General features: G+C 29.5%; 1 protein-coding gene across 2 annotated transcripts in view; it reads right to left on the reverse strand.

Moving 5' to 3' along the window:
• The window catches only part of plxnb2b (plexin b2b), a 255909-nt gene that overhangs the window by 26882 nt on the left and 215025 nt on the right, over positions 1-14002 (reverse strand). For both annotated transcript variants that reach the window (XM_051099100.1, XM_051099101.1), the window contains 10 exons: positions 13801-13964; positions 13309-13457; positions 9399-9510; positions 7035-7171; positions 6759-6941; positions 5362-5473; positions 1025-1225; positions 775-954; positions 471-607; positions 267-367 (listed from right to left, as the gene is read on the reverse strand). In XM_051099100.1, the coding sequence (XP_050955057.1) occupies positions 267-367; positions 471-607; positions 775-954; positions 1025-1225; positions 5362-5473; positions 6759-6941; positions 7035-7171; positions 9399-9510; positions 13309-13457; positions 13801-13964 (1476 nt within the window). The remainder of the gene's footprint in view (positions 1-266; positions 368-470; positions 608-774; positions 955-1024; positions 1226-5361; positions 5474-6758; positions 6942-7034; positions 7172-9398; positions 9511-13308; positions 13458-13800; positions 13965-14002) is intronic.

A 14002-nucleotide genomic window follows, 5' to 3' on the forward strand; every position in this document is an offset into this window, starting at 1 on the left:
GATAAATATCAGCTACTCTTCTAAGTAACATACTTGAAATGAGTGATTGCAGGCATCAAGCAAACAACTAGTTAATTACTTAGGTCAGCAAGTTTTAGAGTAGGGTGCCGATAGCATGCTTTAGCCGAAAAAATAATTCAAAGAAAGCATACACACTGAGATCGATATATTCTACTCTTACTAGTTGACTCGTCAGTATTTTGTTTCCTAGCCATGCTAAAAACACCCCATTGCCATGGTAATGGGAAGATGCGTGCATATGTGACCTGTGAACTCTTTTTTGCAGCGGTCGCGAACACTCTCCTCCAGATTCTCCAGCTGATGCTTCACTTTCTCGTACTCTCGCTCTGCCTGCTGGCTCTTCCTCCTACACACAGATGATGAGATGAATTCACAAGCTCATGACATGAAACGTTCACTCAGACAAACAGCTCAAGGGCATTGTGGGAGGTGCAGTTCTTCTTTTTAACCTGTAGCAGACGACAGAGATAGCGATAATCAGCAGCATGGGAACGACCACCGCTGGGATGATGATGGGCAGCGGGAGACTGTACTTCCTCTCGTAGCGAACAGAGCCGACCAACCACTCGCCGTTGCCAAACTTAATCTGAGAGAGAGAGAGACTGTTATGAGTGGATGGATGAAAAGATTAACAGGTTTATTCCTTTGACATTAAAAATGCATATTCTGTAATACCTACTTGTAAGAAATATATAGAAACAAATATGTGAATGGATGAATTAATATATAAATGGACGGATGTCATTCTCTCACCACCAGGTCCAGCGGATCAGAGCCGGTGTCTCTCCTCTGTCTCTTGGATCGAGCACTGGGTGTGGTTGAGGGTGGGTCCAGGAATAATTTATCATCCTGTAATGTGTTCACGTTACACGGGGCATCTCCCACAAACGCCTGCGCCTCCTTCGCCGTCATCGCTTTAGAAAAACCACGACCCTGAGACAGCAAAAACACATTTAGAGCATGAAAAAACCCTGTTTGAATGACATTATGAGCAGATACTCACAGTCACAATGATCATGCTGTTCTCAGTGATAACAGTCTTGCTGAGGCGATCGAACGTGGGGTTGGGGTGATACTCGAACGGCGTCAGCTCCGTCTGGAGGTCATCGAGCTGCACGTACGTCTTGAAGAACTGAGACTCGTTGACCGCAGGTGACACAAACGTGATCACGGTGTCGTTTTTTTCCTTGGCTCGCTCTACAAACTGAGAAAGAGAGAGACTGTGTAAACATCACTTCTGTGAATAGAGACAGCACATCATATTCTGGCTGCATAGACAAACATGACGTTAGTCTAGTTCTAATCTAGCTTCATTTATTCAAAAACTTCTGTTATAATCACCGAAGCTGTGACATGAATCATTGTATCCACTGGCATCGCTAGGAATTCTGGGCCCTGTGCACTGAATTTGCTATGGGGCCCCCTCAAAACATCCAGTCGTATGATTTTTGGCCAAAATGGTCAGAAGTTATAAGCTGAAATGTAATTTTTTTTTTATATCTTTTGACCAGTAGGTGGCACCGTGCCGAAACTACTCATGTGTCCTCAGGTCATGCTTGTTATAAAACACACTAAGTTTGGTCAGAATCCGCTACAGCATTGCAGAAATATACTGTAGTCTCATGTCCATTTTGACACAAACTGTAAAATACGTTTATGTGCATTACAAAAACGGTTTGGTATATCAAAACGTTTTTAATAATTTTTTTGCCAGAATGCTGTGAAGATAAACTGAGGCAATTTATGTGAAAATTGGACAAACCGTCTAGGACGAGTTAGAAAAAGTAAATTGCGAAAATATGCATTCGACTCAGTATGAACAAAGTTATGAGCAAATGAATTTTGCTGTTAGACCTTACAGGAGAAGTCCGCTTCCAGAACAACGATTCACACGTAATGTACTCACCCTTTTGTCATCCAAGATGTTCATGTCTTTCTTTCTTCAGTCGTAAAGAAATTATGTTTTTAGAGGAAAACATTTCAGCATTTTTCTCCATATAATGGACTGATATGGTGCCCCGATTTTGAGCTTCCAAAATGCAGTTTAAATGCAGCTTCAAACGATCCCAAATGCGGTTGTAAATAATCCCAATCCGAGAAAGAAGGGCCTTATTTAGCGTAACGATCATCAATGTTATTTTCATTAAAAAATATATATAATTTCCATACTTTTAAATGTCAAACGCTTGTCTTACTCTGTCTGGACTGTTTTTGTTCCGGTTCATGACAGTTAGTGTATGTCGAAAAACTCCCATCTCATGTTCACCCTCAACTTTGAAATCATCCTGTATCACTGTTTTTTACCTTTTTTGTTAAAGGTGTTTGATCTTCTTTGCATGTTCACTTTACAAAGACTGGGTCGGTACTTCTGCAGTGATCTAGAATGATTTTGAAATGATTTTTGAAGTTGAGGGAGAAAATACGATTGGAGTTTTTCGACATACCCTAACTGTCTTGAGTCAGAATACACAGAGTTCAATGAGAGCAAGACAAGATGAGCATTTGAGATGAAATAGTATTTAAATAGTATTTTTTTAAATGAAAATAACCGATCGTTTCACTATCACCCTTCTTCACTTAAGACCCTTCTTCCTCGGCTGGGGTCATTATGGGATCATATGAAGCCGCATTTAAACTTTCATTTGGAAATTCTAAATCGGGGCACCATATCAGTCCATTATATGAAGAAAAATGCTGAAATGTTTTCCACAAAAAACATAATTTCTTTTCGACTGAAGAAAGACATGAACATCTTTGATGACAAGGGGGTGAGTACATTATATGTAAATCTTTGTTTTGGAAGAGGACTTCTCCTTTAAGGTTCAAAAGTTATTAGCAGAAACGTGAGTGCAAATTTGGTCTGTTGGTGGCGCTAGAGAGTTTGAGTTAGAGACTCCAAATTTGCCGTGACTAATAATAAGACTGTCCTCTATTTATGTGCTACATTTCATAACTTTTTCTTAAATATAATAAAAATATACCTTTTGGTTCAAAAAATCAAAACAAAAACGTTAATATCTTTTTACCGGTAGGTGGCGCTGAGCCGAAACTTCGTATAACACCTGGTGTGCGTTGCAATAACACATACCAATATTGGTCAGAATCTGTTAAAGCATTGCGAAGATATAGCCTCATGTCCATTTTTGCATGAATTTTGTCAAGTTTGCAAAACACTTTACGAAAACAGTTTTGTCTATTCAAAACTTTTTTTTGCCAGCATTGTCTGAAGATGATCTGAGACAATATTGAGGAAAATTGAACAATCATCTAGGATGAGTGTAAAAAAGTTGATTTAAAAATTACGAAAAATCTTAAATCTACAAATTTAAACATTTGAAATTTAGATTTTTTTTTTAAATTTTGGTATGCAAGGAACACGCATTATGAAAATAGTTTGACACATCAAAGAGCTTTTAATAACTTTTTCCAAAATGCTCTGAAGATAGTCTGAGACAATTTTTGTGAGAATTGGACAAACTTAGATTCAAATAAGAACAATACACTAAAGCATTCATAAGATGCAGCATTTTAAACTAACATTATAAACAAAATTGTACTTTTTTTAACATCTTTTGACCAGTAGGTGCCGAAACTTGGTATAACACTTGGTATGTGTTGGTATAACATTTAACAACTTTGTTCCACTAAAGTATTGCAAAGATATAGCCTTGTGTGCATTTTTGTGTGAATTTCGTAAAATTCGTAAAAAATGAGAGTGGTTTGGTCTATCGGAAATATTTTGATAACTTCCTGCCAGCATTGTCTGAAGATGATCTGAGCCAATTTTGGTGAAAATCGGACAAACTGTCTAGAATGAGTTTGAAAAAGTAGATTTTTCACAAAATTCAAAATTACAAAAAAAATCTTGGGCTGTAGAAATTAAAAATTTTGAATTTTTTTTTAAAATTTTTTTGCAAGAATAGTTATGCAAGAAACACACATTACGAAAATGGTTTGGTATATCAAAAAGCTTTTGATAACTTTTTGCCAAAATGCTCTGAAGATAATCTGAGCAAATTTTGGTGAAAATTGGACAAACGTCTAGTAATTTGATTTTTGTGGAACACTGTATGCAACTGTGGAACAACTGCAAAATATCTTGATATGTAGAAATTGAAATTCTGCTATGCATTCGACTCGGTATAAGCCAAGGAATCAGAGAAAAAAATTCAAATCCAAATTTGCTGTGCCTAATAATGAGACTGTCCTCTTTTTGTGTGTCAAATTTCATAACTTTCCCGCAAGCGGTTCTATAAGAATTATAACAATATGCTAAAGTTTTCATTAAATACAGCATTTTAAAAATGCCAAATTCAAAATTTACATTTTAAAATTTTAATTTTGCATTTGATCCATTCAACTCGACATTTTTGAAATGGTTTTTATTATATATTATATATATATTAATCATTTTATTATATATTAATGTTAAATCATAAAATATAAAATTATATACTTACAGTGTATATACTTAGTGTATATATTATAAAATTGTTACATTTTTTAAATCCGTGCGCATATACTAATAAATACATGTTTAATGTTGCATTTGATCCATTCAACTCGACTGAGCTAAGAAATCACAGGAAAATAGAAATTTGCTTATGAGTTTCAAAAGTTAGCAGAAATATTGCCAATAGGTGGCGCTAGAGAGTTTGGGATAGAGACTCCAAATTTGCTATGGTTAATATTGATTATGAAATTTCATAACTTTTCCGCAAGGGGTTCTGTAGGATGTCCAGAGAGGAAGAAGAAGAAGAAAATAATGGAAACCTTCAGTGCTTAGCCCCAATTATGCGAAATGACATGTTCCTTTCATTTTTCACATTTAATTTGTGGGGCACTTTTTGTTTATTTTTGTGGCATTTGTTTTCCACAAGCCCCTGTTAATGACCGACCCTGACAATGGATCGAAAGTCCTCAGACTGCAAAACCGAGGAACAGATTTCACTGCAGCTGGGAAATCAATTGATATTCTGAGGGGGAGCAGCTAAAGTTCCTAAAAGTGGGGGCGTAAAATCTGATAGATAGACAGATGGAGCAAAAGCGTTGGAAGCAGTGAGACCGCTTGAAAAAGGGCTGGAGTACAAAAGCTTCTCCTCAGATAAGGGAGATGAAATGAAGCGTTCATCAAGTTTTTCGTTAGATAAACGCTCGTTTAATCTCCGTCTCGTTGAACGCTTCGGATCGGAGCAGCTCTCGTCGTTTCAATCAGAAGCCGAGCGAGTCATGCAAGACGGAAGCCCGACAGCGAGAGAAACAGATGAAACGAAAAACAAACAGCAAGTGATGTTTCCCTCGAGAGCCGCTAAGATCAGGGTTGGTGTTTCTCGCTCTCACCTCCTCCGGGACGGTCTGTCTGGACCATTCTCCAGCTGACGCCACAACCTTGATGGAAGCCTTCTGGACCAGGCCAAATCCAGAACCCACCACCACGATTTTTCTGCCACCACTGAAATGTAATAATTATTTTATTTGAGGTTACCTTGGTGAAGGGCAGTGTATAATTAAAACTTGTTACAAAAAAAAAAACAAGATAATGTTCTTTATGTTATGTTGAGGTGTGAACCCATCTCTCTCTCTCTCTTTTTTTATATTTTTTATATAGACAAAACTATTTTAACATAAAACATTTTATAATATATACATTCTATAAATCAAATAAATGTATATATTACACAGATTACAAAATATACATACATATGTGTGTGTATATTCAAAAATCAAAAATATATAACATTAACATACAAAATTATTAAACTGTTATTATTAATAAATTATTAAACTGTATAAATGGTAAGTGCTAAATTATGTATATGAATAATGCAATGGTTACACAAGTCAATATTAAAAATATATTTATTAAAAAATAAATAAATAAATAAAAAAAATATATATAAATTATAAAGTTCATAAAACAATATTTTTGAAATGGTTTAATTTTTTTATCTAATCATATATATTAATAAATACATGTTAAAGTATATAAATAGATATATAAATAATAATTCAAATATCAGCATATATGCATGTCTCATATATATATCGATCTATCTACATATATATATATATATATATTAAACATTTTAATATATATATATATATATAATATTATATATTATATATATATTAATCATTTTATTATATATTAACGTTAAATCATAAAATATAAAATTATATACTTACAGTGTATATACTTAGTGTATATATTATAAAATTGTTACATTTTTTTAATCCGTGCGCATATACTAATAAATACATGTTTAATTTCATATATATATAAAAATAAATCATATAAAAGTATATATTACACAGATGACAAATAATATATGTATATATATGTATAATATATGTACACTGTTATTAAAAACTGAAAATATATCATTTTAACATACAAAATAATAATTAAATTATAACTATTTATAATTATTTGATCATATATATGTTTTAACTATTCAGAAAATTCTATATAAAATATTTATATGAATTACAAAATAAATTGTTTAAATGTTATACAAGTTAGGCAAGTTAATAATACAATAAATGACACAATATAATCAAATATGTATTATATATGAAAAATAAATGTAAAAAGTTATAACACATTTTTATATTAATCATATTTAAATCTTGACTTGCAAAAAGCAGTATTTATCAGTGTATGCCTGAGTAATGATGTATGGTTGTGTCGGCAAAGAAAATACTGGATGGCATATTTTCTGGCAAACAGAACTGACCAGATGAAGCTGCTCCTGGGTTGATGGTCGGACACAGACGGGTTGTTGGAGAACTGAAAGGCCGTACCGATGGAGGTTTCGGTAAGTTTGCCGTACTGAACTTTGATGTTGAGGTGAGGCGATGGAACCGTATCGCCAACGTACTCTGACAGTTTACAGGTGATCTGCTCTCCAAAGCTCTCACTGAAAGACAGGAACAACACAAAATTAACCCAAAAGGCCAAACCTAGTAAAAAAAAAAAATTACAGAAACAACATTTCCTATGATGCACTCACACTCTGCAGGGCACGTCGCCCACCATGATCTGAAGGTCTTCTTTTGAAGCCGTGTTCAGGTGCGTCCCAGTGATAGTGAGGACGGTTCCTCCTGCTTTCGGACCTCGAACAGGAGACACGCTCTTTGCTACAGGATCCTACAAAAACAAAGATCACCCTGATTTTTAGTTGACTGGATAATTTAGTTTAGGGCTTATAACTATTCTTACTATGCATTCATTTTTGCATATTTGCTATAAATCTTTAATATTTATGAGTATGAGTATGCCTATAAAATATTATTGTATAATTTGCCATTTTTAAAGACTTTTTAAAAATGTTATTTACACTTTTTTTTTTACACCTGTATGTTTTTTGTACAATGTTAATTTGTTTATTTAGTTATTATTTTTCAAAGTAATAAAAAGTAAAAAGTAATCGAAATTAAATTTTAGAAATAATATAAAAACAGACTTATTATATATGACTTTTGTACAATTTTTATTGAAATAAAAGTTTATCTTGTAAATATCAAATTATATACACAATACTATATATGAAATATATATAATATTTTATTTATTTATTTAATTATATATATTTTTTAATAATTTAAAATTGATTTATTACAAAACTACATATTACAACAATATATTTTTACTAAATTAATAATTACATGAAGTACACACAATAGGCCACACATACATTGTAACATACATAAATAATTAAAACTAATATAAATAAAATAAATTGTAATATTAGAGTAATTTATAATTTATAGTTTTTAATATTACAGTAATGTAGTAATGATATATAATATATTTATTATAAATGTATATGTTAATAAATGCATGTTTATATATGAATTAATACATGTTTATATTATAAATAAACATATTATAAATAATTTATATTATATATAAATATATTATACATCATATTATATATTAATTATATTTATAAACTGTAATATTACAGTAAATTGTTTACTAAATTAATAATTATACACATAAATTTTAACATATATAAGTAATTACAATTAATATAATATAAATTGTAATATTACAGTAATTTATTAATTGTATTATATATTCTAAATAATTTATATGATACATACAATATTATATATTAATTTTATTTATAAATTCCAATATTACAGTAATATTTTACTTACTATTTTACTTGTATCATATTACACACACACATTTTAACATACATAAGTAATTACAATTAATATAAATAATATAAATTGTAATATTACAGTAATTTATTAATTGTAATATTACAGTAATTATGTTTTATATATGTGTGTGTGTTAATAAATACATGTTTATATATTAATAAATACATGTTTAATCATATATTAATTATATTTATAAATTGTATTACAATAGTTATATATTTATATCTAATAAAATGTTAATAAATACATTTATATATTAATAAATATGTTTAATTATAGTTACATTTATAAACTGCAATATTACAGTAATAATGTTATATATTAATCTATTAAAAGTTAATAAATACATGTTTATATATTAATAAATACCAGTTTAGTTGTATATTAATTGTATTTATAAACTGTAATATTACAGTAATGTTATATATTAATATATGCAAAAACTTTTATATATTATAAAGTTTATATATTAATAAATGTTTAATTCTAAATAATTTATAAAATCTTTTATATATTAATTATAATAATATATCTAACAAACGTGTGTGTGTGTGTGTATATATATATATATATACATATATGTATATATATATATATATATATATATACATATATGTATATATATATATATATATATATGTATATATATACACACACACACACACACACACACACAATAAAATCAAATATGCATCATATCATAAAATTTTTTTTTTAACATTTTATAATATATATTTTCTAAATTATATATACAAATATTTTAAATAAATAATATAAACTGCAATATTACAGAAATAAATAATTTGCACAAGAGCTGCAAATACCCAGCAATGACAAAGACGGCCGACGCATTACCATCTTATTGTAATGATTACATAATCCCAGGAAATGCATCTGCGAGCTGTCCGAGAGCCGTCAGTCTGCTGAACAAACACACACCCTCATCGTTTCCCTGCGGGAGCGACTGTGACAGCCTATCTCCCTGAAAAACTGATGCAATAAACTCTGCTGAAGCCGTCAGCGGCTGATAATTATTAGCCCTGCAGGAGCGTGTGACCAGTGGCCACACACAAAACAGCCCAGCATTACATAACGCACGCTGAGAGACGCTCCTGTGGACTCACACAAACCAAACGCTCACAGAGTTTCACTGAATTACTGTGAGAGCAATGCATGCTGGGTAATGCAGAATCGTGACTTACCCTGTAGGTGAAGCGGACAGTTTTTGTGGATATGCCTTTCTTTCCTCTGCCCACCTCGATTTCCACCTCTCCGGTTTTGTACAGTTGCGCCGGGCCGATTTCACACACCACACTGCCAAACAAACGCAAAAAATGCTTTAATTAAAAGATCCAGACAGTACCAACTTTTATGACATGCTTTTGAGTAATTAATTTTAATATTTTTTAATAAGCATAAATGTAAAAAATCTAAATAAAGCGACCTGCAGTGTGCGTGTATATATATATACATATATATATATATATATATATATATATATATATATATACATATATATATATATATATATACATACATACATACACACACACACACATACACACACTTTATTCGTTGTATTATTTATTTATTATTTAGAAATAGTTCATTTGTAAATAAATTATCTGATAAAAATATAAATCAATCAACCAATCTATCTATAATATATATTAATATTAATTACTATATTAATATAATATTATTAATAATATTATTAATATTAGTTTTATATTAATATTATTATTATATTTGTACATTATTTAATAATATAATAATTTAATTTTAATATAAAATTACATATATATAATTAAATTAATATAAAATGGTAAATAAATACATGTAGACATTCATAAAACAAATAATTAATTTAATTTGCATTATATTATTTATGTTTACATTTAATGTGTGTGTGTGAATAATAGAAATAAAATATTAAAATGAATGAAATGCCTTTACTTACATATTATAATCAAAAGTAGTAAATTAATACATTTACACATTTATTTTAAAATATATTGTTATTTTGTTGATATTATTTACACATAAATTAATGTATATATATTACAATATATTATATTACAATATATTAAATATATATTATATGTATTTATATGTTTATATGTATTAATATATTATTATTTTATTGATATTATTTACACATGAATTAATATATATATAAATACACACACACTACTCATATTACTATTTTTCTTATTTACTTCTTATTTATTTATATATTTATATGTATTTATATTTTTGTATATAATACATTTATCTATCTATCTATCTATCTATCTATCTATATATATATATATATAGGTAAAAATTAATCAAAATACTTAATTTTTATTTATATATTATTTATATAGCACTTAATACATGTATCTATCTATAATACTAATATATATCAAAATTAATTATTATACAATTTGTATTATTTACAAATGAATACATATACACACATATAACACATTTTTTAATAAATAGCATTCATTAAATAAATTATTAATTTAACTGAATCATATTGTTTATGCATAATTTTAATATGTGTGTGTGTGAGAATAATACAAATAAATTAATACATTTACAAATTGACAATTAGTACATTTATCAATTCAGAAAAATCTATTATTAATTTAACTGTATTTTTGTTTACACATGTGTAAAAAAATGCAAATAAAATAGTAAATTAATACTTCTAGATTCTTCATCTTATAGCTTCTCCAAACCGAAGCATGAGTTGGAATAATTTTCTGCACCCAGCACACCACACATGCTGTCCATTCACCTAAAGCTATATTCAACCCAGAACGTTTCTTTAACCCTAACGGATTCTAGACGAGGTCAAACTGAGCAGAAGACAAGATTCATTAGCGCCAGACAAACTTTTCCCACCCTGACACCCAAAACATGAGTGCAGAACAGGTGCTATTAAAGAACAGCGATCCCACAGATTTAAACTCAGTTCCCCCGAAACCTGGACGTCAACCTCCCCAGACGGACTCTTCTGACAGCGATCTCTCCACGAGCTTATTTACAATTCTGAAGCCAAACTCTCCCATGAACGATCCTTTTCAAACTTGTTAGCAGCCAGACAAACACTCAGTCAGGCTGAACGCTCACAACAGAGCTGATAAACCCTGATGTAGAATCACTGACTCAGCCAAGCCTGACATTGCCTGTGAGAAAAGCTCATTGTTGACTCCAAAATCCACACAACATGCTCCGTATTTCAAACGCTGTTCTACAAGAGGAAACGCAAAGACAAGCTCGTGCACGCTTAATATTTCAAGCACAATACGACGCCTTGAGCGAATTCTACAAGACATTATTTGGATCATTCTTGGGGGCTTTTTTACATGTTTGAATTCTGGGTAATTATTTTTTAATTAAGCTCTGAATGAACCAGATTTATCAAACAGGACGTTCGCTGAAAATCAGGCCATTTGGTACCACAGAGATCTGCATGCGCAAACTCCGGCAGGGATTTCAGTTTATACGAGCTCTCGTTCAACACCGAGCACACTTAGTCTGAGAGTTCATCAAAAATGTTGTCATGTATTGCAGCAACCAAATTAGTTTAGTTATTCCTGTACCCGAGCCACACAAATATAGCGAACCTGAAGCCACACAGAAGTGAAGTCATGATAATCAAGACACTTTCCACAAATAAAATACACTTTGAGGTAACACAGCTTTTTTAAAAGCATTAGAGGCACAAATCCCATGTTTTTATTGATAGTCTTATTATCTAGACTATGAATATATTAGTCTATTTATTAAACTTAAATTTTATATATATAATCATATAATAATTAATAATTTTTATTATTAATACTATTATTTTACTATAATATATATATATATATATATATATATACATTTTCAATTTTATTAATATTTATGTAAACATCTCATTAACTGTGTGTGTCTATATATATTTAATTTAATTATTTTAATAATAATTAAATTAATATATATATATATACACATATAAAATATTATTATTTTATTATATATATATATATACATTAATAATTTACAAACGTATTCACAAAAAGAAATCTCATTAACTGTGTATTTGTATAATTAATGATTAGATTATTAATTAATAATAATTAATATACATACACATATATAATTAAATTAATAAGTAAATATAATTCAATAATATATAATAATATAAAATAAACATAATTAGTTTATTAAATTATATATATTTATTTATTTTGTAATATTTTATGTATTTACATTTATGTAAACATATTTACATTTATGTAAAAACATCTTATTAACTGTGTGTGTGTATTTATATAATTAATGATTAGATTATGAATTAATTAATAATAATTAATTTAATATGCATAATTTCTATTTTTAATATTTATAATTTCTCTCTCTCTGTCTCTCTCTATCATTAATGATTATTAACTTTATATATGTAATACATAATTTGTGAACCTAATATAACTTATTAATATAGTATTAATAGAAATATATATACATTTACAAATGTATTTATATTTGTAAAAACATCTTATTAACTGTGTGTGTGTGTGTAAGTATGTATGTATGTATGTATATAAATAATAATTTTAAGGATAATTAATTTTTTTATTTAATTAAATATATTTCATGTATTAAATAATTTATCTTATAAAATATTATATATATATAAAAATATTATATATATATAAAAATAATTTATATATATAAAAACATATTTATATTTATGTAAAAACATCTCATTAACTGTATGTGTGTATTTATATATAGAGAATTTATTAATATAATATATATAAACAAACATATTTATATTTTTGTAAAAACATCTCATTAACTGTATGTGTAATATTTATTTTGTTTATCAAGGTTGCAAAATTTATTAATATAAAAAAAAATATCTATACATTTTTATTATTTTTTAATAATTTTTATTTTTTTTATTTTTAATGTAATAATAATAGAGACTAACAAACAATATCTGAAGTTTAAGTTTTAATATCTCATTTCACTAAGAATTATTTGGAAAGAAAAATATGATTATATTTAGTCACAGAGACTTTTTTGCACTCTATTCATGAGAAGCGGCTCAGCTTTTGCGGACGTTACCTGGTTGAGACGGAGTATCGTTCCCGCAGGTGTTTGCATGGCACTCCAGCCACTGTGATGTTTTTAATGTCATCCTTCTGAATGCCCAGGTTCGAGCCCTTAATAGTCACAGCTATTCCTCCTTTCAGTGGGCCGAATCTCGGCGTGATCTGAAATACATCACAAGAACACCCTAATCATGAACCGCTCTGAGAAAAGACCACAGAGCTGACCAATCTCTCTAATACAACAATAAAAGCTGATTTTTTCTAAAGGAGCGAATGCACACCCAAGCAGTAATTCAGCCATGTGAATAGAACATGACCTGAGGTTTCTATTGCTTTTCACTCAAACTATTTGTGAAAACAGGAAAGGAGATAGAGAAATGATATAAATTATTGCTTGAACTTTCAGGGCAGTGTTTAGAGTACTGAGGATTGTCAAAATCACGACATTATTTTAAAACATGTTTGATGAGTTATTGGTTTGTTTTGGCTCATCGGTGAGACTCACGTCAGTGATCTGGGGGTCGGGACACTCCACCGGCTCTTTAACGGCACAGAGCTGTTCGTACACACACGAGCTGCTCTGCGTGCACCACACACACTGGTATTTGGGGTCGGCGTTCTTACACAAGCTGCAGTCTTCACGTCCCAGAGAGCAGTTATACAAAGTGACTGAAACACAAACCCACAGTCAAACCACCACAGGAACT

Source organism: Labeo rohita, chromosome 25 (assembly GCF_022985175.1).
Source record: "Labeo rohita strain BAU-BD-2019 chromosome 25, IGBB_LRoh.1.0, whole genome shotgun sequence".
Lineage (NCBI taxonomy): Eukaryota > Metazoa > Chordata > Actinopteri > Cypriniformes > Cyprinidae > Labeo > Labeo rohita.